The sequence below is a fragment of the Trachemys scripta genome, chromosome 9 (genome assembly GCF_013100865.1).
Source record: "Trachemys scripta elegans isolate TJP31775 chromosome 9, CAS_Tse_1.0, whole genome shotgun sequence".
Taxonomy (NCBI): domain Eukaryota; kingdom Metazoa; phylum Chordata; order Testudines; family Emydidae; genus Trachemys; species Trachemys scripta.
The window spans coordinates 40,654,516-40,680,534 of record NC_048306.1 but is presented as its reverse complement, the minus strand read 5'-3'; the positions used below and the strand labels follow the sequence as shown (position 1 = coordinate 40,680,534).

Below are 26,019 nucleotides of genomic sequence, written 5' to 3'. Positions count from 1 at the left end.
TAATATTTCTCTCTGTTATTTTACTTGTATTACTCCTAACACAGACATAGGAATGCTATAAAAGAAAATCCTAACACTAATGTAACAGTGACAAACATACATGAGTACCATGGCTGCTAGATACATGCAAGAGCTGAATGACACTGGAGTTATACTCTGTAGAAGTGACATTAAAGTTGCAGAATCCAGCACTGAAAAGATAGAAAATGCCCAAACAGAGATTGTCCACTCCTGCCCTTCCCACACACACTTCCGTAAACACACAATAAACTACAGGAAGTCTGTGACAGAGTCTGAAATAGAATCTGTCTCGCTTTAGCCTCAGGCCTTCAATACAAGACAACAATTTTTTTCTTGCCACTCATCCCCTCATGTAGTGTCTACCCTGAGCATTGACTGAGGCAGGGGTCCCATAGACTAAATTGTAGGTGATGATGCAATTAAAAACGGCATAATTAAAAACCTATGCCTGAGGTGCAGATTTGTGATTACATGGGCAATCTTTTCTACTAGTATTTTTTAATTTGAGTGCTTGACTTTGCAACCTTAATATTCTTCTAATGTAGCTTTTTGTAAGTCATTTTCTAGTGTCTAAAACAAACACAATCCTGCCATCCTATTGAGCTATATTGACAGCCAGGTGAACTAATGGCAGGGTTTGAACTAATACCTTTTATGTCTACAACATAAAGCTATTTAATAGTAACAGCAGTACAGTGGAATGTCTTACATGACTATTTGCTAGCTAGTAGAGGAATGGTGGGAATCAGGATACTATCAGGCACTATTCCTGGTTTGTGCCTTGAGGGTTAATAAGGGCCGGCCTTATGACAATGGTGCCCTGGGCAAACTTGTATGATGGTGCTCCCTCCATCACCCCTGGCTCCTATGGCCCCCCACCTCCGGGCCATTACCTACATTTCATATGGAAAGTCCATTCAATGTAGATGGGCGTCTCCCATGGTCCAGTGTGAATTAAGTGTTCCTTGGTGAGCCACTTACTTTGACTAGTCCCTTCAAGATGTGCTGGCTAACTACCTTGTGGGAATTACCCTAGGAACAAACATTTGACATCCAGGTATAGAGCCAATACGCATTACTTCAAATATAAAAATGATACATGCATACAGATAGCATAAACATATTCAGCAAATCATAACCTTTTCACAGACAGTGTGTGTGTTGGGGAGTGTGAGACTCTTGTGTGCGTGTGTGTGTGAGACAATCTGTGTTGTGGGACTGTGAGAGGCAGAGTGTATGTGGGTGTGACAGCCTGTGTGGGTGTATGTTGGGGAAGTTTGATAGACAGTGAGCGCACTGTCACTTTAAGTCCCCCCTGCGCTCCTCACTCACGTTGAAGTTTCGCTCCCCCTGGCCCTGGCCTGGCCGGCCCCCGCTGAAGACCAGAGCAGTGCAGGGCTGTAGGCAGGGAGGGACTCGGCTCTGCTCTGAGCAGCAAGTGGTGGGGCGCGCCGCCAGTGACCAGCCCCAACCACGCTGCTCTGGGCTCCCCGGGGCTGGGGCAGAGGCGGAGCCCTCAGCCGGCCAGCTGAGGAGCAAATGAGGGAATGTCCAAGGGGGCGGGGAGAAGCCCGCCGGCCCAGGATGAAGGAGGGGATGGAGAAGAGAGGAGTCCAGCCACAGCAGGCCAGGGGAAGCCCGAGCCCCTTTTGTCGCCCCTCCGGCTACAGCGTCCTGGGCATGGGTCCCGTTTGCCTGGCCCTATGGTGGCCCTGGGGCTAATGGTTAGTCATGCTACCTCTGTGTGCTTTTTCCATCACCAACAAAACTAAGATGGCAAACCCAACTCCCAATCACTTTGTTACCCTACAGGGCTGAATTCTACAACCAGTCCTGGTAGGAGTGACCTTGTGTAACCTCTTAGTTACAGACATCTGCAAATGAATGGGGGCAGAGGGAGTTAGACTGATACTCCCCCAGTAAGAGGCCTCTCCCGCTAATAAAAGCTCTGATGTGCAGAGAATTGTTAATCCAAGGCAGTGGAAAAGCAGAGTGAATAAGCCACCACTCTGATCGTCATAAGTTACACCGACCTAAGTGCTGCTGTGAACAGCGCTATGCTGATGGGAGAGCTCTCTCTCTTCGGCATAGAGCGTCTTCACCAGAGACACTGCGGCGCAGCTGCACTGCTGTAGTGCTTGTAGTGTAGACTAGCCCTAAGTGTTTTCATGAGAACCATAAAAGGCACCTCTGACCCCAGCCCATCACTTTTCCCAATTTCAAATCCCTGCTTCAAAAACACAGAGGAACAAGAGCACTTCAAAGAAATGGGTGGAAAAATACTCAGTTAACATTAGCAAAAAAGTGAGCAGAGTCCTGACAGTGAAAATTTCAGCCCAGGTGCTTACATTTTGACAAAGTTTATAAGCAACCAACCACACAGGCTTGCAAGAGGAAGCCTGAGCCAGACTTAGGTATGGGTGTTACCGAGAGCTGGCCATAATGACGACAGGTTTCCAAATTTGATTGTAGCTTCTTCTGGATCATTCTTGGTGGCATGAGACTAGGTAATGCTCTTTACGGCCGCTGCAGCATGTGTTCCCCAAGCTCCTGCCGCACCTGCACAACACATGTATGTGCATGAAGTGTGCCCTACCGCATCCCACTGCTGGGGCTCAGTGCCAGCCTTGTCATGGGGCGCAGGGAAACTCAGAACTTCCATAAAATATTCAGAACAGTGGCAGGGCCCTGCACAGACAGGGGAAAGGATTTCAAACCCCCTTATTGCTACTTGGATGCCAGCAGCTCCTGGGCAATGGAGAGAACTGAGAGAACGTGTGACTAAAACCAGGGCCACCCAGAGAATTCAGGGGGCCTGGGGCAAAGCAATTTTGGGGGCCCCTTCCATAAAAAAAAGTTGCAATACCATAGAATACTATATTGCCCCACTTCCCCCTCCCCCCATCTGGGCAGCCCTGACTACTAAAACTGGCATTTTGGAGAACTTGATGGGCCGTGGTCATCTCTGCTGGAAAACAAGAGCAGCATGGAAATCCTGTGGGGAGAGTGTAGATCTGCATCCACTTCGACTGTAAGCTTTATGGGGCTAGGACTGTCTTGCTGTGTGTATGTACAAAGCCTAGCACGATGGGCCCAGACCATGGTTGAGGCCCTTCAGTAGCCACTGCAGTAGGAGTGTTAACAGGAGTACGAGAGACAAGGTGAATGAGGGAACATCTTTTATTGGACCAACTTCTGTTGGTGAAAGACAAGCTTTCAAGCTACACAGTGACCCGAAGAAGAGCTCTGAGTAAATCTGAAAGCTTGTCTCCCTCCCCAACAGAAGCTGGCCCAATAAAATATGTTACCTGCCCTACCTTGTCTCTTTAATATCCTAGGACTGGCATGGCTACACCACCATTGCAAATAACGGGATTGTGATCATTATTTTAAAATAAATTTGACAGCCTAAAGACTCCCTAAAATCAGACTTCCCCCCATTGTGCTTGAATGGGTGGCAGCCCTGTTGAATGGGTGGCTATTTCAGCTCCCAGCTTGTTGACAAAGATCTGGAGTTAGCTTATGGACAGTCACATTCTGCTTCAGAACTGCCAGGGAAACCAGAAGTTTCAATGCTCGGCTTGCACCCTGTTACCATGGCTATATAACTGGGGGAAAATAACATTCCAAGTTTAAAATACCCGAGTTCTGTTAGTTTTTGGAGTGTAAAGAAGCCCCGTGGGTAACAATGGGGCTCAACTCAAAGCTGAAAGTAAGTTAAGGTTCAGCACTCTTCATGTTCTTGGGTGGGAGGGAAAGAAAGCCCAACTAAAACTCTGGTATGGATTATATAATTATTCAGAACTACAACTGCCAGGATTTTCAGCTCTGGCTCCAAGTCTCCTGCCTTCTGTGGGTTAAAGCCAGGCCCCTCCCCTGCATGGTATAGGTTGTAAGTTAAATAATAGTGATCATAATAATTTACAACTGAACAGGCAGAGGAAAACTCAACATATAGACAATAAAGAGTGAGTTACAAGGCCTGCTACCTCCTGGTCTGCTTCCTCTTTGGAATGTCGTTTATTTTCTCTTTGGTCTCCTTGGCTCCTGTGATCTGCAAAGTAGCGAGAGGCTGGTTAGCTCCTGTGTTGTGTTTTATATAAGTCACGCTTCGTGTAGAGGGTGACTGCATCTCTGTGTGGCATTTTAAGGGAGTCCAGCTGTAGAGAGGAGTGCAAATCAGAGTCTTTTGGAGAGCACGAGTTGTCAGATCCTCCCTTTCCACCATAAGGTGGAAATTTTGGGATTTTAGAGTCAAGGGCATGAATGTGAGTGGGAAAATGAAATTTCCTGTCTAATACTCCCCATCACCTGCACTTCACCCTCTGTTAATTACCAGGTTCTAATCTGATTTACTAGAATCTCCAGTGGCATTTGCTCTTGCTGGTATTTCAGACACTGCAGGAGGAAGAGCTATTGATAACATACAGATTAACTTCAAGAAAACAACATACTCTCAGACTTTCTTCCCCAGGGCAGCGATGGCTTTTGGAAGCACTCCCAGATGTTAATACCTGTGTTACAAAGTGCTCTGAGAGAACCAGGCGAACGACAAGAAAAAGGCACAAGAAGTTGCATATCTTGAGACCAGCATCCCAGGAGAACTGGTAGATGGGGTAGGAAAGGAAGGAAATCTAGCCTGCTCAAGTGCCTTGTAACGGAGACATACCTTTATCTGCCCAAAGATCTAAAGTGACACAACAACAGCTAGAGACAGCAGTTCATATCCCAAGGCCACAGAATCCAAGAACTATAAATACACAGACCTGGGGGGAGGAATGTAAGGGCATGGCTACACTTGCAGATGTAGAGCTCCGGGAGTTAAACCAGCCCTCAGAGACAGCAGTAGGGAAAACGCTGCCGTGTGTTTACACTGTCAGCTGCAAGCTCAGTGGTGTGGCCACATTAGCAGCTCTTGCAACGCCACAGAGAGCAGTGCATTGTGGTAGCTATCCCAGTGTGCAAGTGGCTGCAATGTGCTTTTCAAATGGGGGGAGGGGTGGAGTGTGACAGGAAGTGTGTTGCGTGTATGTGGGGGGAGAGACAGTGTGTTTTGGGGGGCAGAGAGTGTGTCAGCATGCTCTGTTATAAGTTCAGAGAACAGCAGGGGGAAACCCCAACATCAGCCCCCCGCCCACCCTCCTCCAGCCCTCTCTCTCACACACACCAGCCTCGGCAGCGGTAGTATTCCACAGTAATGGTTTGCTTTGTCCCAGAGCCGATAAACATGCCAGCTGTCAGAAACAGAGCTTTGAAAGGGGATATCCCCATGCCTGCAGCTGAGTTCAAAACAATGACAAGAGTGGCCACTTGACTTCAAGGGATTATGGGATGTTTCTGGAGGCCAATCACAGTGCAGTAATGCAACACGTCGTCCACACTTACACCCGGGCGTTTCAGCCGGGGTGCATCAAGCTTTATGCTTCTCGTGGAGATGGATTACCAGGAGCGATCCAGCTGCAGTCCAGGCGCTCTACATGCCTTGCCAGTGTGGACACCTCAGGAGTTAAGGCACCCGGGGCTGATTTAATGTGCTCTAACTTGCAAGTGTAGCCAAGGCCTAAGAGACACGCACAAAGTAACCAGGCAGTCTGAGCAGCGGGGGGAGAGACCAATGACATTTAAGATGCAAGACTTTAACAACTTTTAATACAGGACAGATGAACAATTTCCCTGGCGAGCTAAGCAGTTATTCAGTCCTTACACTAATTTTGTTCTGTTTAACATTTAGTCCAATTTTACTCTTGTAATTTCTATGCCGAATAAAACCTTGCTTTTATTTCAAGGCAACTGGATGGGTAATTGTTGGTAAGGAAAATCCCTGGCCGAACGGTCTTGAGGGAAGGAGATCAACTGCAATGTGGATATAGGTTTTGGAGGTGTGACTGCAGTATGTGTAGACACGCCCGAGCTAACTTTGATGGAGCTAGCTTGGATTCCCATAACACTGAAACTGCAGCAGCACTGACTGAGCATAGACGCTAGGTTCCGGGCTGGCTTGTACAGCCCTGTGCTGTAGCCTGTGCTGCTGCAGCGTCACTATTTGTACCCAAACTAGCGAGATTAGCGCAGGTATCCCTGCAGTCTTCCAGTTACCACTGCTTCCTGCCTGCAGTGTACATTCAGTCCCAGGGGGACAGAGGTACCTGCTTGAGCACTTCATTTAGGGCCAGCCTGTTAAAGGTATTTAGGTGCACAACAGCAGAGCTAGGTGCCCCGGGCCCTGAAAACTCCATGAGGCACCTATCAGAACTGTTTGGTGCCTAAATACCTTTAAAAACCTGTCCCCTAGTCAAAGACATCTCCCAGGGCATTGACTATAGCCAGGTCAGTCGGAGCATGGGGAACTGAGAGAGCCATACACAAAATTACCCAGGAAAGAGAGAGGCAGTAAATTATGACCACACAGCAACTGGAATGAAACCAGAAGGATACTCACACCAAATGAAGAGGGTTAGAAGGCCAAGGAGAGATATTACAGCTGAGGTGACTGCATAGCCAGTCAGATCTACAGTCTGTGAGCAGCCTCTGTCTGTATGTATTTTTTTTTAAAAAGAGAAAGTTACAGTTTGTCAGTAGCTTGCTCATTTGTTCAAAGAAATCATAGTGGAGCTAAAATGTAGGACATAAACTTGTATTTAATCCAGACCTCTATAGGGCTAAGACATGTCTGTGGGAGGAGAGAACCGGAACATCTATATTTTATAATAATACACGAGTTTCAAATGTGCTGCCCTGGAGATCCCTGACCAGGACTTTCGAGTGACCAAAGGTGAGACAGACCTCCTGAAAACCCCTCCTAGGTTTTCTGCTGAGCCAAGGGCATGGCGGGATGGGACTTTGGGGGTTAGATCAGTGCTGTGTGTGGATACTCATGCAGCACAGACATGTTCAGAGTTCATGTGCAGTGTCCCCATGTTTTGATACAAGCGACTCCCAGTGATGGGGGGTTCACTACACCAGGCTCTGCAGCAAGAACCGCCCATGCAGAACCTCCAGCTCTCAGAGGTGAAGGTTTGTTCTCAGGGAAACATGCAGTGTAAACATAGGTCACTAGAGGGTCTGTTCTCACCTTGGAGCTTGTAGATTTTATGGAGTAGGAGGCTGGCAAACAGGACCACTAATATCACTGCTCCAGGGGCTGCAGAGTCCAGGATGACACTCTGCCCTGGGACAGAGAGGGAAACATGTGAAGGCAGAGAGACAAATGTGTTATAAAAGTTCCCGTATGAGGACATTTCTGCTATGTACAAGAGCATGATTCCAAGGAGTGCCTCATGCAGTAAACGGGTCAGATCATGGGGCTTTGCGTTCTATTACAAACCAGAGTTATGGAAAGAAATGGACAGGAATCAAGTCTCATCTAGTGGCAGCTGATATTTTAAAAAGCTAGTGGAAATTCAACAGCTATGCAGACAGACAAGCCATCCTACAGCTCTGCTGGTCACCATCAAGCTGCTCAGCTCCACCTGATTATACCTTCAGTCTCTCACTCATCCCTTCCGCATACCTGGTGTTATCTCAACGCTCGCTGCAGTAAAGTGACTGACAATCCAAAATGCTGATTCATGACCCAGAGGTTTCAGAAGCGAATCCCACGTCCTTTCATGCTGCCCTCTCCTCGGCCCATATTTCCACCTTTTAAAGTCATATGTTTGGGGCAGGGCAGGTTAAGAGTTAGATGTCGGATAGGCCTTGCAGTGAATGTGAAGCGAATGGGCTGCAGTGCGTGTGTGTGTGTCAATATTAGTACCAGTAAAAGCCCCCTGTACAGCCCTTTCCTCTAACTTAGTGAGGCCTATCAGGGTCTTTTCTCAATCCCATTTAGGAAATAAATCAGTTCACCACCTGTCCCCCAAGAGTTGAATCATAAATAGAATGACTCACATGGTTTGGTCTTAAATCCACTGAGCTTTGCAGGCTGACACACCAACGTTGCTGATATAAAGGCTGTTACTATTATCACATATACAAACAAAATCTGAAGCAATATGAAGGCAGCAGACGGACCTGGGAGAATTAAATCAGAATTAGAGAGACTGATATGGTTAATCTGGCTTAGTAAAGGTGAATGTCAGCGAGAGATCATTATTGGGTCTGGGCACTATACAGATGGGGCTACAGTCTGGCCTCAGTTACACCAGTGACACCCCATTGAGGTCAGTGAAGTCAATGGGGTGCAGGGGCATAGCAGATGGCAGAGTTTGGCTCCCGGGCTGGAGATGAAGTTTATAGTGGGTAAACAGTTGCACCTGTGGACTGGAAAAGTGACTGGCAAAGGGATAGTGCTGAGTGCTACAGGCTGAGGCATTACAGCTTATAGGAGGTTGCAGTTTCACCCCAAGAGGCAACACTGGGTAGAATTCACTATAAACCAAAACCTTCAGTCAACATATAGATCGCACCCTTATTATACATCAACTACCCCTGCTGCTCCCTCTCCTCCCATCCTAAGCTACTCTGCAACATCTACAAGATGTGCCCGTTTCCTGCTCAACTGTGACAACCAGTATCTACGATCTCGGATACCTACCAGTTTCTAAGACCTTGCTGCTAAAAAAGTGTTACTTCCATGACCTTGTCTCGGTGGACTGGATTGCGTGGGGCCATTTTGGTGCCCGGCTCTGGTTGCATAGGAAGATTAAAGCTTTCCTTCATTTTGCACACTACCTATTTGTCAGTTGGCCAGTTCTGACATTCATGCATGTCTCTGGAAGGTTTCTGAAACACAGTGTAATATTCTAGCTTTTGTCACCCTGCTGACCCTGGCCACATGATCAGGCCACTACCTAGGTCAGCCAGTGAAACTGACAACAGGGTGGCTGAATGCACATGCACCTGAAGGTCCACCACAGCCAATCCTGCCACATGTAGCTGCACTACCCTCCTTGCCCTGAAATGAGCAACCATACCCCCCGCCCCCGTATGAGTCCTCCACCATCCCCAAATGCCCAAAGCCTCTAGTACACTCCTCTTTGAAACCCACCAAAATCACTGCTCCTTCCCCCTGCATGCAACAGTTGTCCTGTTTTTTTTACTGAGGGCCAAATCCTCAGCTGGAGTAAATCCGTGTAGTTTCACTGGCTTCACTGGAACTATGTTGATTTACACTAGCTCCAGATGTGACTCTGAATCTGATCATCCTCCCCTTTGATTAACTGTAGGTTTCTTCTCTCTTCATAGACTCATTCAATTCACCTCATTCATCTCCTTACAATCTGAAGCACACACATTTGTTAGTATCAGAGACAGGGAAACTCTACCTTCCTCCTGCATCCAGAGGACAGTTGCAGCGAACAGCAAGATGCAAGAGACACACACCAGACCCTGAATGAATATGATCATCCATCTCCAGGTCTCCCCCTCTAGAAAAACAATAGACACACCAACAGTGAGTGCCCAGAGCTGCATGAAACCTCAGGCTCCGCGGATTCTGTTTTCAAGGGGTGACACAAACTTTCTCAGCTTTGGTTTGCCTGAGGTTTATTCCCCGAGCTTCAAACCAACCCCCAAAACTCAAAGCGAAACTTAGCTAAAACCACAAAGATTTGTCTAGTTTCAGGTGAAAACATGAGAACCCACCTGGTTTCCTCCTGAACCAGACAACAATGAAGGTTCCAAACCCAGCTTACACATGTTTACAGGAGCTGCAACCACATCTTGCAGGTGCAGGATGCATCCGTGCTCCAGTTCGGGAGCACTTTGCACCCACTGCATATCCTGGGTGTCATTCACAGAATCAGTTTTCACCCGTAAAGCCCTACATGGTTAGTGCCCTGTCTGCCTCAGATAGCTGTTCCCTCCATCCTTTCTCAGCAGCTGGCAGCTTCTTGGCTTAAAAGAGGCAGGACTGGTGCCAGGCTGTTTTCAGTACAGGGCTGCCAACTCCGTCCTTGGTCAGACAGAGCTTGAGTCTGTTGACTAACCAGGCAGGCTGCAAGGCATAGCTATTCTCGATTGCTTTTACAGATGGGATAAGGAAAGTGCAGGTGGGTTAGAGTGTGTGTTGGTTGGGATGTGGGGGTGGAATCTGGATGGGCAAGGGTAAGTTAATTATTAATTCATTTATAATTTTTGATGCTCCTAGAGCGTGGGACATGACACATTTTATATCAGAGCAAACAGAGGCTGTGCCATTGGTACAGTGAACAATAATCCATTAAGCATCGTTGTCAGTGAGTGATGATGTGCAGAGTGAAGTACTACTCTCCAGGAGTAAGGGTGGAAGAATCTGGCCCCAAATGTAGGGAATGCTTAGGAATCAAGACAGAACAGGGTCTGAAGAGTTCAATCCTGTTTGTTATGCTGAGTACGAGCAGTGGAGCTGGGATCTGCAGCTGCTGTTTAGAACTGGGTAACGCTCCCCAGGATTTCCACACAGGGTTGATCAGAACCAACAAACTGATCTTGCTACACTGGTGAGACCTTCATCTTGGGCCTGACCCAAAGCCTATTGAAGTTGGTGGAAAGGCTCTTACTGATTTCAGTGGCCTTTGAATTAGGCCCACACCCGAATGTCTACACTGCAATGTTATAGCCCTGCAGTCCAAGCCCAAGTCAACTGACCTAGGCCAGCCATGTCAAGCTGCAGGCCTTGTATTGCAGTGTAGACATATCCTGGGAGGCTAAGGGGAAAGCAATCGGCCAATGCTACCATTATCTGATTTGATCTCAAGCAAAGAAGAGAAGAGGGTTTAATTTTGTGTACAACAGACACTATCCAAGAGCCACAGGCATATAAAATACTTACTGATTCTTTGCTTTCCTGACTGGCAGCACAAGACAAAGAAGCCCATCCCAGAGACCAGAGCAAACACCAAAGCAACAGCAGACATTTTCAGAGCATGTTCTAGAGGAGGTGAGATACCTGGTATGTGGAGAAAATAAATCCCAGTCTTATGGGGAAGCAGAAGAGAAATAATCAACAAACAGAATAGAACAGAGAGGCTGTGGGAGGTTGGGAGCTGTTGAGAAAGCTGTTGGGAGCCAGGATGTTTTCTGCTTGAGGATGTGCATGAGAGGATTGCTACCCCCTGCCAGTGATGGCACCTGGTCCCAAAGACAAACCCTTCCAGCTGGGTTCTAACCTCTTCTGCAGAGCTGCACCGATAGCAGGACGAAGTGAGATCATTACTGTGTTCATTCAAGTAAATGTAGTCAAATAGCACATCAATAGGTAGGAGAGTTCTGGGTGTTACACTGCTCACCTTTGACCTGATACAACACATCTACCAACCACTGGGAAACTACAAATTCGGTTCATAATCTGCTGTCTAGTGGCCAAAGTAGAAATGTATTCAGACAGGATCTATATCAGTGGTGGGCAACCTGCAGCCCATCGGGGTAATCTGATTGCAGGCTGTGAGACATTTTGCTGATGATGACCGTCCACAGGCACGGCCCCCTGCAGCTCCCAGTGCCCGTGGTACACTGTTCCCAGCCCATGGGAGCTGCAGGAAGTGGCGGACCGCTGGCTGCTGCTTCCCACAGCTCCCTTTGGCCAGGAACGCTGAACCGTGGCCATTGGTTGCTGCGGCCACAGAATTACCCACGATAAACTGAAGCCCAGGAGTAATGCAACACTTACCGACAATGATCAAGTTCAGTGAGGATTCCTGCCAGCTGATATCATTGCTGACATTGCAGGAATAGAAGCCACAGTCTGATTTTTCCCCTTTCCCAATGTGCAATACACTGTCATTTTCAGAAAGAAGGTAACATCTTTCCTGGGGGAGAGGGCCTCCTTCTTTCTCCCAGTCAATGTTCTCCACTGTTCTCTCTGGCACGTTGCAAAATAACTCAATCGGTGAACCTGCCAGGCTAGAATTGCTCCATATCTGAGGCTGGGACACAGGCCCTGAAAAATACACAACACTGGTGTAGCACCAGTCTTAACAACACGCATGCTTCTTTCCTGGAGTTAGGGGGTTCAGGACCACACCTGAGATAAGCTGAGCAGGGACAGGTCCCTGCCAGAGTGAGCACTGGGGAGTTTGGACTGAGTGGAAGTTCAGCACTCAGGAGAAGGGGTTACGTGTTAGTGGTCTAAAGTCAAATAAAATCTGTCGTCATTGTTCATAATAAAATAGTAATGAAGTAAATGAATACAGAACTAGCTATTCAATTTAAATATAATCTATAAGGATTTAGCTTCCAATTTACAGATTAAACCCCAGGCCAGCCTAATTCCCACTCAGAGCAACTGCCAAATTATCCATGGAAGGAGAAGAGCAGCAGCGGATGAATCAGGGTGGCTGCACAGTGCACTGAATGTCCAAAACACTGCTAGCCTGTGGAACTCACTGCCACCAGATATCAGTTATGCCAAGAGCTTAGTAAGAGTCACAAAAGGATTAGACATTTACATTAATAATAGAACATTCACGGTGACATTAGATAGGCTTAAACAAACATTTTTTAAAAAGAAGGAATATAAATACTCATGACCACAGGTTGACAGCCACTAACTGAGGAGGTTAGGAAGAAAATTCCTCTATGGGCAGGGCATTCCATAACTGTTCACTAAGGAGTTTCTTGCACCTTCCTCCGAAACAGCCGGTACTGGCCACTGTCAGAGACAAGATACCGGACTAGACAGGTTTCTGGTCTGACCTGGTATGGGGATTCCTATGTTCCCAATATTATTTCTATGCCATTTCTCTTGTACAACATATCTGGAGAGAGAATAGTTCTGAAAGAAGACTTCCTGAGATGGACTTTTAATATTATTTTAACTTATTTATACTGCTCTGTTTTTTAAACAAATTGGCCATAGAGAATCTGACCCTTGTAATATATTTACAAAAATAAAAACAAATATGTATATAATATATACTGATTTATGGACCACAAATGCACTAATACTGCATTAGCATTGTAGATGATAAGTATCTATGACCAGTTTAAAGGAAATCTCGCTGTCCTATTGATTCCCGTCATGAATAGCTACCGTACACTGACAAAGCAAAAAATAAACAATGTAAGCACAACGCTCAGGGTGAGGGCAATTGTTTTGTTTAGAGGGCGATATGCTGAGCTATTGTATCCTCCGGTGAGATCTATCCAGGGTTTTCTGCCAGTACATTTTTCCCCTCCCTCAGCTCTGTTCTAACTGGTGCTCTGTGCTTAGAGAGCTGGCCATTAATGAGCAAGCACAGGCATTCAACCCTGGAGCATTACTAGGTGTCATTCATATGTTCCCTGTGTAGCATCCTGAACAGTCACTCCCAAGTGATTTCCCCTACAAGAGGCATCAAAGCTGTTCTGTGCATGGGCAGCAAGGGGCGCGGTGCCACCAGAGTGGAGAGTGGTTTCACAGAGCACATTCAGACTGAACACACTGAGTCTCCATCATTCTGGGGATTCAGAGCCCCTTCCATATATACACGTTTCCCAGTGCAGAGTCAGATACAGCCTTCCCCATTCCGGGACTCGCAGATCTCCCTGACATTTCCCAGTGTGTTCATCAGCATCCCCAGTCTGGCTCATAAGAACATAAGAACGGCCATACTGGGTCAGACCAAAGGTCCATCTAGCCCAGTATCCTGTCTTCCGACAGTGGCCAATTCCAGGTGCTTCAGAGGAAATGAACAGAACAGGTAGTCATCAAGTGATCCATCCCTTGTCGCCCATTCCCAGCTTCTGTCAAACAGAGGCTAGGGACACCATCCCTGCCCATCCTGGCTAATAGCCATTGATGGACCTACCCTCCATGAACTTATCTAGTTCTTTTTTGAACCTTGTTATAGTCTTGGCCTTCCCAACTCCTTTGTGGCTTGATGAAATTCCCCCTCCATTATGACTATTCCCATTCACACCCTGGATTGAATGGATCCTTCTAATGTACTGATTTGTAAACGTTGGAAGAGTAAGACCATCTCCTCAGTGTCTCTCACTTACTGAGAACTTTCAGAAGGGTTGTCCTGGCTTCACTCTCGATCAGATTGATACTGGCTTTGTAGACCCCGCTGTCTGTCTCTTGTAGTTTTTCCAGCAAGAGGGAGCCATTAGTTGAATAGAAAACGACTCTGTCTCCATAGTGCGTATAGATAGTTGGCTCCAGTGACCCCACGTAGTACTGCACAATGAAGTCTGATATGTTGCCATTTAGATATTCCCACTGGATGAAGTTGATGTCTTTTATGTTTTCTGGTGCAGACAGCAGCACCGAGGATCCCACGGCTGCAACTTTTCTTTCCAGAGGTCTTGCTGCTTCTGAAGTCCACTGGAAAACCACCAGCAGCACTAGCCAGACAGGGAAGAGAAGTGGAAAAGCAGAAAAAAAAAAGTCAGTCATAAAGCAAAGTCCAAAGGGCATTTTCCATACCAGGTCATTCAAAAGCTTATACCATCCTCATTACTTTAGCACCACAGCACCTTCCAGAAGTGCATTGCACAAGAGGACTAGCATTTGTCCAGAGTTTTTCCCCTTGCTTCTTTTTCCTCTTGAAGAAAATTATCTGAGGGTTTTATAGTTGTTTATTTTTAATATTATCTCTGCTGTGCTATGTCTGTTAGGGAAGGCAAGGTCAAAGCAGCATGCCTGGCACTTGGAATGGATGGTGAGGACATTTGAGTCAAGTCTTAGATCTTGTTGGAGTTCATTCTACAGCCTTGGATTGCCCCTGTGAAAGTTCCATCTCCCACACAGGCAAGTTTTACCCTTGCAAGTGGACAGCTCCAGTATGGATGTTTTATGCCTGTAACATAATACTGTAAGCAGAGCTGTGCTGCTTATATTTTAACAAGGGGAAAATCCCACCAACAGTTTGTGATGAAACTTCATGCTCTGGGGTGAGGACAAGGAATATACTGATGTGTTTGCCCATTGAAACAAATATGCTCTCTCATAGCCAAGAAGGGAGGCAGCATTTCTTGGACAACAAACTTCTGTGAAACTGCACTTTGTGTGAAATGTGTAGAACTTGTTCCTGAAAACATGCCGAGTATGGGGATAGTATCGGACAGACGGTGATAGCATCACAATGCAGGTGAATAGGGCTGCACTATTTTTCAAAGACATTGTCTGAAAATGCCTCAAAATAACAGCTCTGCAGAACATTTTTTTATGAACTCCTCTCCAACACATCATAGTTGGCTATTTTATTTCTATCTTTTATGCAATTCAGAGCCCAGGATCTGAAGAAAAAAACCCAACAGTCTACTTACTGAAGTACCTAAATATTTTGACCTATTTGAATGCTTCATTTTCCTCATCTGTAAAATGGGGAAGAAAGGACTTACCTTCCTCACATGGTTGCTGTTAGGGTTCACTAGTTCTGTCTGAACAGTGATTGGAAATACTATGGAGCACTAGTGACTCCATAGTTAACGCTAAGCGGAGCTTTCTGTTTCAGAGCCAATTTTTCAAAGTTTCTTTAAGATTGTGATGCCTCACCAGGACCAGAGGTAGCATTAGTGGTGAAAGTATGGAGTCATTTGGCCCAGCGGTTCCCCAGCCACACACCCCTCCCCTCCTCAAACCACTGATGAGCTGCTTTTAATATCCAAAATTCACCAGCATGGGGAGATTGTCTTGGATAATTATGCCATAAGAAAGGTTGAGCAGACTGAAGTAAATTTGAGGTCATTTGGTCAAGGTGTTCCTGAAATACTGCCTGCTTCCAATAAACTGGGCTGCTTTTGAAAAGTTTCAGTGTTTTATAACTTTTTTGTAGAGTTACAGGAATGAAACAAAAAAACCTAGGGCTCCTTGGATCCTCCTATGACATTACAGGACTGCCGAGCTGAGCTATTCAGTGGTAGTAAGGCGAAAGCAGGGGTAAGTGGGAAGGTTGCAAAGGCACATTCATGGTGGTTCTATGCTGCTGCATCCTAAATCAACATCCTGCTTATGATGGTGCAAATTTTGGTCCACTTGTGGAATGATGCAGAAGAATTTTTCATTCTACAGGAACTCCCGAGAGACAGATTTTGGGGCAAGACAAACTCCCCATGCCCCACAGCTTGTAGCTCACTAGGCGTCTCTAATAAATAATTAATCTTCCCATCTGTCACCAGACAATGAAATAGTTCCATGGCACACAGGAACTATTAGGCACAAGCGTCTAATCCATGTTCTGTGCACAGATGCTCAAACCAAGCATTGGTCCGTTTGGCTCAGGTTTTTTGCTTGCTCACTTTGCACTGTCTTTTCTTCTGTTTCCCTTTCCTAAAATAAATCCCAAACAACAAAATGTAATCCCTTTTCTCTCCCTGTTTCCCACCTTCTCACTTTTGAATTTCCTAGTAGCTATGTTATCTGGTATATAAGTGCCTTGAGCAAATGGGGTGTAGATCCTGCTGACTACTCCACTGTGACTCTTCCTGGGAGTACACAGGATTGTGAGGCACCTCACCACCATCCACCCTTAGTGAGAGGAAGTCTTGTCTGTGCCTATTGGGGGTCAGTTCCCCAACTCCACTGCCCCTGGGTAACCCAAGCACTCCCCTCTAAGCTTATGCAGGGCCCTCTCTCTTTATAGGTTGGTCCCTTCCAACCCTTGACCCCTCTAAGCATCTCCCTGGAGTGTCCAGCCCCCATTCCACTAGACATGCATAGTAGTCACAGATCCACTGTTTCCAAAGCATCAGCACACCCCAGCTTACTAGCTTCAATGCAGATCACTGCTCCGCTAGAGACACAGCACAGAGATATGTTTATAGTGAAATCAAGTAAGAGTTTGTTTAACAAAGTATAGAGACTCAAGTAATAGCAAAAGAAGATTTGCAAACAAATGGTTACATATAAAGTAAAATTGTATCGAGTATTCTAGAACCTAGACTTACTTAACTAGTTCTTTTCCTGGCCTATGGAACAATGCTCACCTAAAATCCTTCCAGTTTTTTACACCCAGGCATAGCTATGATCTTCCATTTAAGAGACAAGGCACACTGTCAATTTGCCTCTTAGGTGAAAGATCCAGGATGTACCTGCACTGCCAGTTATACCCCAACAATTCACTAACTTTACCTGTAAACAGGACTTCCTACTTGCTCTTTATTTCTTCCTGGAAATTCCCTCTCATGAAGATATTGCACTCTCTTGATTAGCATCAGATTCAGTATGTAAACAGACCTTCCCTGTGAATCCACAATGACCAAACAGTGAGATAAGTGTCTCTTACCCCCTGCCTGCAAGGAATATGTTTGAAGTTTATCACCTGCTGGTTACCTGCCCTAGGAATATAATTTTCACCATAGAAACATTAATTCCTTAATTATTCTCCATCCAGACACAGCACAATGATTAAGATGACGAGTGGGCTACTGGCTCCCAATAGAGATCTCAGTGCCACTCTTTAGTGAATTATTGTTTATATCCAACTTAGGGGACCCTTGTAAAATCCTATGAACCCTCCGCGCCCTCTGACAGTTGATACATAGATGTCCTTGGGTATCCTAGAACAAATTACCAAGGGAAACGGCTGTTTCTCCATCTCTTGCATTCTTCAGACCAAGACTGATGCTTTTCTAGAAGATATGCTTTAGCCAAACACAAGTATTTAGTCTCCATTCATCAGTAAGGCCTGGTCCACACTAACCCCCCACTTCGGACTAAGGTGCGCAAATTCAGCTATGTTAATAATGTAGCTGAATTCGAAGTACCTTAGTCCAAACTTACCGCGGGTCCAGACGCGGCAGGCAGGCTCCCCCGTCGATGCCGCGTACTCCTCTCGCTGAGCTGGAGTACTGGCATCGACGGCAAGCACTTCCGGGATCGATCCCAGAAGATCGATCGCTTACATCCAGACCAGGAAGTAAGTATAGACGTACCCTCACTAGTTGAAATTCTTTGGCCTGTGTTACACAGAATGGTATCACAATCTTTTCTGGCCTTAATCTATAAAACCATGGGATGCGCCCGCACAAGTTTTACCACCACAAGTGTGATTAAAATACCAATGTGGATACAGCAACACAAGTGTTATTTTGCAGTGTGTCTGCTCTCACTCAGGCTTGGCTAACTTGAGAGAAGTAATTTGAGAATCAAAAACCCAAGTTAACTTTGCAGTGAAGACATAGCCTTGGTGGTTTTTAAAGTGCTTGTACACAAATGCTAGAAATCTAAATAATAAGATGGGTGAACTAGAGTGCCTTGTGATAAAGGAGGATATTGATATAACAGGCATCACAGAAACCTGGTGGACTGAGAGCAATCAATGGGACACAATCATTCCGGGGTACAAAATATATCGGAAGGACAGAACAGGTCATGCAGGGGGTGGAGTGGCACTATATGTGAAAGAAAAAGTAGAATCAAATGAAGTAAAAATCTTAAGTGAATCCACATGTTCCATAGAATCTCTATGGATAGAAATTTCATGTTCTAATAAGAATATAACATTAGGGATCTATTATAGACCACCTGACCAGGACAGTGATAGTGATGATGAAATGCTAAGGGAAATTAGAGGGGCTATCAAAATTAAGAACTCAATAATAGTGGGGGATTTCAATTATCCCCATATTGACTGGGAACACTTCACTTCAGGATGAAATGCAGAGATAAAACTTCTCGATACTTTAAATGACTGCTTCATGGAGCAGCTGGTACGGGAACCCACACAGGGAGAGGTAACTCTAGATTTAGTCCTGAGTGGAGCGCAGGAGCTGGTCCAAGAGGTAACTATAACATAACATAGTGACCATAATACAATAGCATTCAACATCCTGTGGCGGGAAGAACATCTCAACAGCCCAACACCGTGGCATTTAATTTCAAAAGGGGGAACTATGCAAAAATGAGGGGGTTAGTTAAACAGAAGTTAAAAAGTACAGTGACTAAAGTGAAATCCCTGCAAGCTGCATGGCCGCTTTTTAAAGAGACCATAATAGAGGACCAACTTCAATGTATACCCCAAATTAAGAAACACAGTGAAAGAACTAAAAAAGAGTCACTGTGGCTTAACAACCATGTAAAAGAAGCAGTGAGAGATAAAGACTTCCTTTAAAAAGTGGAAGTCAAATCCTAGTGAGGCAAATAGAAAGGAGCATAAACACTGCCAAATTAAGTGCAAGAATGTAATAAGAAAAGCCAAAGAGGAATTTGAAGAACAGCTAGCCAAAAACTCCAAAGGTAATAACAAAATGTTTTTTAAGTACATCAGAAGCAGGAAGCCTGCTAAACAACCAGTGGGGCCCCTTGATGATCGAGATACAAAAGGAGCGCTTAAAGACGATTAAGTCATTGCGGAGAAACTAAATGGATTCTTTGCTTCAGTCTTCATCGCTGAGGATGTTAGGGAGATTCCCAAACCTGAGCCGGCTTTTGAAGGAGACAAATCTGAGGAACTGTCACAGATTGAGTGTCACTAGAGGAGGTTTTGGAATTAATTGATAAACTTAACATTAACAAGTCACCAGGACCAGATGGCATTCACCCAAGAGTTCTGAAAGAATTCAAATGTGAAGTTGCGGAACTATTAACTAAGGTTTGTAACCTGTCCCTTAAATCAGCTTCTGTACCCAATGACTGGAAGTTAGCTAATGTAACACCAATATTTAAAAAGGGCTCTAGAGGTGATCCCGGCAATTACAGACCGGTAAGTCTAACATCAGTACCGGGCAAATTAGTCGAAACAATAGTTAAGAATAAAATTGTCAGACACATAGAAAAACAAACTGTTGAGAAATGGTCAACATGGTTTCTGTAAAGGGAAATCGTGTTTTACTAATCTATTAGAGTTCTTTGAAGGGGTCAACAAACATGTGGACAAGGGGGATCCAGTGGACATAGTGTACTTAGATTTCCAGAAAGCCTTTGACAAGGTCCCTCACCAAAGGCTCTTACGTAAATTAAGCTGTCATGGGATAAAAGGGAAGGTCCTTTCATGGATTGAGAATTGGTTAAGACAGGGAACAAAGGGTAGGAATTAATGGTAAATTCTCAGAATAGAAAGGGGTAACTAGTGGTGTTCCCCAAGCGTCAGTCCTCGGACCGATCCTATTCAACTTATTCATAAATGATCTGGAGAAAGGGGTAAACAGTGAGGTGGCAAAGTTTGCAGATGATACTAAACTGCTTAAGATAGTTAAGACCAAAGCAGACTGTGACGAATTTCAAAAAGATCTCACAAAACTAAGTGATTGGGCAACAAAATGGCAAATGAAATTTAATGTGGATAAATGTAAAGTAATGCACATTGGAAAAAATAACCCCAACTATACATACTATATGATGAGGGCTAATTTAGCTATAAGAAGTCAGGAAAAAGATCTTGGAGTCATCGTGGATAGTTCTCTGAAGATGTCCACGCAGTGTGTAGAGGCAGTCAAAAAAGCAAACAGGATGTTAGGAATCATTAAAAAGGGGATAGAGAATAAGACTGAGAATATATTATTGCCCTTATATAAATCGATGGTACACCCACATCTTGAATATTGCGTACAGATGTGGTCTCATCTCAAAAAAGATATACTGGCACTAGAAAAAGTTCAGAAAAGGGCAACTAAAATGATTAGGGGTTTGGAACGGGTCCCATATGAGGAGAGATTAAACAGGCTAGGACTCTTCAGCTTGGAAAAGAGGAAACTAAGGGGGGATATGATAGAGGTATATAAAATCATGAGTGACGTGGAGCAAGTGGATAAGGAAAAGTTATTTACTTATTCCCATAATACAAGAACTAGGGGTCACCAAATGAAATTAATAGGCAGCAGGTTTAAAACAAATACAAGGAAGTTCTTCTTCATGCAGCACACATTCAACTTGTGGAACTCCTTACCTGAGGAGGTTGTGAAGGCTAGGACTATAACAGTGTTTAAAAGAGAACTGGATACATTCGTGGTGGTTAAGTCCATTAATGGCTATTAGCCAGGATGGGTAAGGAATGGTGTCCCTAGCCTCTATTTGTCAGAGGATGGAGATGGATGGCAAAAAAGAGATCACTTGATCATTGCCTGTTAGGTTCACTCCCTCTGGGGCACCTGGCATTGGCCACTGTTGGTAGACAGGATACTGGGCTAGATGGACCTTTGGTCTGACCCGGTACAGCCGTTCTTATGTTCTTATGGTTAAAGGGGGACTGGTTCTTCAACCCAAAGAGCATGAGTCTGAGGAAGTTCAGCACCCTAGGAATGCATTCCCAATGTCTGCCCAAGTCCTGCCCCCAGAGAGACGGGTAGTACTGTGTGGGTTATGATGCCAGGTACAGTGGTGTGGTGCTGGGCTGAATAGGGGTCTACTTATTCTATGCCACCCTTACTTCTCCACTGCCGCTGGCGGCGGTACTGCATTCAGAGCCAGGTTCCCGGCCTGCACCTGCTGCTCTCTGCCCTCCCTTCAGAACTGGGCAGCTGGAGGGACACAAACTACTACAGGCATAGATACATTTGAGAACCACTGGTTTAAAATATAGAAAGGTCATAACAAAAAACTTCAATGTTCTCAAACTTGCACTTGAATACAAAACCTTAACAGTGACCTCCTCTGCTTTTGTATCAACAGATCAGCATCTTCTTGTTACACATTCCATGCACTTGGGATGTTCTTCTGCCTTAATGCTGCTGAGATCATTATGTCAGCCCTTGTGAAGACTGTGAGCTGTAACACGATGCAGTCAGTTCTTTGTGTCTATATCTTATTCTCATTTAAAAGTTAATGTTGTAGTTATGTTCCTGAAAAAATTTGCAACTTTAAGCAAAACGATGTTAAGCAAATCCAATTTCCCCATAGGAATTAATGTAAATTAATGTAAATGGGTGGGTTAGGTTCCAGAGAATTTTTTTCATCAGACAAAAGACTATATTATATATATAGATATACATATATATGTGTGTGTGTGTGTAAGTTTTAACAGTATAAGTTTTAAACAAACAATTTAATACAGGCACACAGCTATGCTGATTGTGAAGCTTGGTGGTGAAGTCAGAAGGTGGGATATTTCCTAGGGAATGCCTTACTGCTAAATGATGAACTAGCAATCAGCTGAATCCTCAAGGGTTAACCCATTGTTGTTAATGTAGTCTCACACTCTACAAGGCAGCACGAATGGAGGGAGGGGAGACAGCATGGCAGACAGACACAGAGACACACCGTGTGTGTGAGAGATGCGCATTGCCCCTTTAAGTACGCTGACCGCAATCTAAGTACACTGCCTTGTTAAGTAGATCCGCAAGTTGAGACAGTAGCTGCTGCCAGGAAGCTCCCTCCATCCTGAGCCTGTCCTGTCTCCCCTCTGCCCCCGCTCTATGGAGATAAGGGGTAAGCAAGGTGCAGGAGCAGTGGGGAGGGGGATATCCTGACATTAGCCCCCTTTCATCCTCCCCTGCACAGCCAGCAGGAGACTCTGGGGAGCAGCTCCAAGGCAGAGGGCAGGAGCAGCACAGGGCAGTGAAGGCAGGGACAGCTGAACTGCCAGCAATTGATAGCCTGCTGGGCAGCTGCCGCACAGGGAACTTAGGGGAATGGGGAGCTGATAGGGGAGCTGCCAGTCCACCCTGGTTCCAACCCCCACCAGCTAGCTTCAACAGGCTGCTCTTCCTGCAAGCAGTGGACAAAGCAGGCAGCTACAAAACGATATTATAAGGGAGCATTGCACAACTTTAAATAAGCATGTTCTCTAATTGATCAGCAATGTAACAACAAAACAGCGTTAACTGGGACAACTTTAAGTGAGGAATTACTGTACATGAAGAACAATGCTCCATGTTCAGCAGTGACACATCTCCTGGCAGATGAAGGGAACCTTCACCAAGGGGTCTGTGTGATCAATAACTTCCAAACTCACTCCATTGACTCTCTTGTAGACTTCTGTAAACTGAATAGCTCTAGATGCTGTGGAAGCAGCACGGCACATGCCTGTATTCCAGTAGCAGGTCTGCCCATTGTAGTTGGGGAGGGGGAAACACTTTCACCGACATAAAAGGGAACACAAAATATTGAGCCAAGTTCACATGCAGAGTGGATCTCAACTCAGGTTTCTGCTCTACCTGCATGTATGTAGAGGATCTCTTTGTCCTCTGTTGCTATAGTAGATAATGATGAATTGTAACAATTAACATAAAATAGTTAATTACATGTTGCTTTAACTTCCCATCCAAGATGCATTATAATACAGACACACACAATGCAGTCACTATATAGTACTTCTTAACAACTGCTTTCACGAACATACAGAATTTTTTAAAAATGTATTTAGTTAGGCAAATAGCCTTCCAGACTCAAGAACAAAGAGCCTGATCACTTTCATACATTTTAAAACACAGACACTTATAAAATATAGTTCAAAGCTCACTAAAGCTGCTTCCAGACTGAGCCTAGTTCAAAGGAATATTACCTGCAATGAATGTGCAGCCTTTACCCAGGGTTTCCAAGAAGAAACAGATCAGCATCTGTGAAAGGAAAACTGTTTAACCATCTAGTGACTTTAAAACTGGAATCCAAACATTAAAGAAACCACAGTAACTTCCAAGAAAGAAACACAATTCTATTTTTCTGTGATATACAGGAGGTGGTTTACACCCTGATTCTCACAGATTTGTAGGTGCCTAACTGCCATTGATTGATATCTTTGAGGATCTGGGCCTTGGATACTCATCCGCACCAGTAAAAGGCTAGACTAGGGCAGGGACACAACTACAAGAGATCTAACTCAATTGCTGAAAAGTCCTTCTCTCCTACTTGTTGTTTGAATATACTGCTCTAGAGGCTACTGTCTGCTTTGGTTTCTTAAGCTCATTTTACCAAGGTAAAGGCAAGTCTCCAAGATAATCGTCTGACCCAAGAAACCAAAGTATAATGACACACAAAAAGTAGCAGCAATTGTAACATGAAGCCAGATCCGTAGCTTGGGTAAAACTGTTGCAGCTCCATTGAAGCAACACTAGTTTACTTCAGCTAAGTACCGGTAGTTAGCTGAAGATCAATATGTAGACCAGTGGAGAAGACAGAACACCTCCAGAATTAAGCTTACCAGCAGGATGAAAATTCGGAAGCACTGACTCCTGTCTGGAAATCAATTAACCTGAGGTACTTAACATGTTTGTATTGGACACCCAATGTGTTTGTTCTTGGTTACAAATGTTTGTTCTTTACCTTATGTATCAGCACTTGAAAGACACCTGTTAGGTCACGTATAGTTTGTTCCCTAGGGGCCATTGCAGGAAGTTTTCTAGTGCTTCATCCAGCCTAGTTTTAGTGTTTTCAAATATTTAGATGGGCAGAAGTGCTATTTTGGCTTTTGTTTTTTAAGGAACAAGGCGGCAGTTAAAACAGCAGCATGCCACTAATAATGGGTCATCTACACATGGAGCTACACTGGAATGCTTTAAATTTAAAACTTACCATTATCCTAGAATAATTTTCATGTGTTGACATGCCCAACTGAACCTCAGTAACCATGTTATCATTACTCTCTCCCACTTCCCTCCTTCTTTGTTGATATACTCACTTGCTGCATCTTGTCTCAAAGCTAGATCCTGCAGATACATACACCCCCACTAACCTTACTGACACAGTCCTATTAACTTCCAGTTGGGCTGCTCACATGAGTAAAAAGCAACATAGGGTCCTGTGGCACCTTTAAGACTAACAGAAGTATGCCTTTATCTACAGAAGGCGCCCCAGGGAACTACTTCTGTTAGTCTTAAAGGTGCCACAGGACCCGCTGTTGCTTTTTACAGATTCAGACTAACATGGCTACCCCTCTGATACTTGACACATGAGTAAAGTTACTCGCACACATCTTTGCAGGATGTAGGCTCTTCAAGGTAAGAGAATATGACAACTGCACAATGCCTAGCACAACGGGGTCTGACCCCAATCAAAGCCTTTGGGGGCTACCATAATATTTGTGATCAGAACTCAATACATTCATTGTTAGTCACTGAATTTAGCATTTCCTACTGCACTCCTTCATCTAGAAGTGCATATAGAATCCTGTGGGCCCTGTTAACAATGAAAAAGATGCCAAGACAACTTGGGTTATAACTTGTGATGCCAATCAGTAGGTAGTGAGTGTTACATTTCAGTACCCTTCTAAATATGCTTATGCTATCCAGCTTCATAGCAGTCTGTGACTCCTGGGGACTGGCTCCTGAATCTCCTTGGGGGGGACAAAGGGTGTTCCGATTCAATATTGGGAGAGAAAACAGGAATATAAAGCTATAATTTTTCTGTCTATTCCCCAAGAGGCTTGAGAGAACCACTGCAAGGTCCCCGGGGAAGGGACTGCTTTGCAGACACGCACCCCTGACCTGTCCCCAGTTTAACTAAAAACATTTCCCATCCCCTGGGGCGCCTTCTGTAGATAAAGGCTTCTTCTGTGAACTCTCCCAGGTGCGCTCCTCTGCTCCACGCCTGGCTCTCACACCGAGCCGCGTCAACCGGAAAGCTGCACACACCCTAACATGGGGGCTCCCGCAGGCTGCGCTGCTGGGTGTGTTGCGGGGAGAAGGGAAGTTGTGATTTTTGCGTCTGACTGCCCAGTGTTGGTCACACCCGTAAGCCGCCTGCGCCTGCCAAGGATCGGGTGCACCCCCAGGTCAGGGGGAACCCGCAGAAGGGTCGCTGGGACAAATCATTGTGAAAGGGCCGGAAGCTCGGCCCGCAGAGGGAAGCGCTCAGGGCGGATTTCCTCTCCCCGTTGGTCTGGGGAGCGCGGGTCTCCTGCACTGCCGGTGGCAGGAGAAGAAAAGCACCAAAGAAACCTTCCTAATAACCCTCTTCCCAGCGCTGGTCCCCACCTGCGATGGGTGGAGCGGGGCATAAAATATCATAGCGGGTGCAAAGTCCCAGCTCCGGACCGGGTGACCGACTGAGAGTGAAACCGAAAGTTAAAGACACGCCCAGCAAACAGTTGGCAGCCGGGACAGGAAGATGCCAAATCGCCACATACACTTACCTCAGCTAATAGCAACCCTAGGGCAGGGCCCAGGGCTGCTAAAGACACTGGTGAATCATTTCCGCTGCCTACCCTCCCCGACAGTGCCTTGCTCTATAGTCCCAGCTCCTCCCCAGGGCAGGTCTACATTAAGCCCAGCCCATCAGATCAGGTT

The 26,019-nt window shown here is 45.4% G+C and overlaps 1 protein-coding gene across 2 annotated transcripts; it reads right to left on the bottom strand.

The window, feature by feature from the left end:
- Positions 1-26,019, bottom strand: LOC117882796. 2 transcript variants are annotated; one of them, XM_034781583.1, is made up of 11 exons: positions 25,866-26,019; positions 23,301-23,355; positions 13,921-14,265; positions 11,609-11,878; positions 10,772-10,888; positions 9,285-9,386; positions 7,909-8,031; positions 7,094-7,189; positions 6,461-6,553; positions 4,011-4,075; positions 1-2,580 (listed from the first exon to the last, which is right to left on the bottom strand). In XM_034781583.1, the coding sequence occupies exons 2-11, from the start codon at positions 23,353-23,355 to the stop codon at positions 2,539-2,541; spliced, it is 1,308 nt and encodes a 435-aa protein (XP_034637474.1). In that variant the 5' UTR covers positions 25,866-26,019; the 3' UTR covers positions 1-2,538. The 2 variants fall into 2 exon arrangements, with proteins under 2 accessions (XP_034637474.1, XP_034637475.1); XM_034781584.1 differs by lacking the exons at positions 23,301-23,355; positions 25,866-26,019 and adding an exon at positions 21,228-21,639.

Bases quoted from the DNA above. Each gene is read 5' to 3' on its own strand.
- LOC117882796 (XM_034781583.1), bottom strand. From the start codon at position 23,355: ATGCTGATCTGTTTCTTCTTGGAAACCCTGGGTAAAGGCTGCACATTC. The intron at 14,266-23,300 runs GTAATATTCCTT...CTGTCTGGCTAG, and splicing joins AGGCTGCACATTCATTGCAG to TGCTGCTGGTGGTTTTCCAG. The intron at 6,554-7,093 runs GTGAGAACAGAC...AAATACATACAG, and splicing joins TAAAATCTACAAGCTCCAAG to ACAGAGGCTGCTCACAGACT.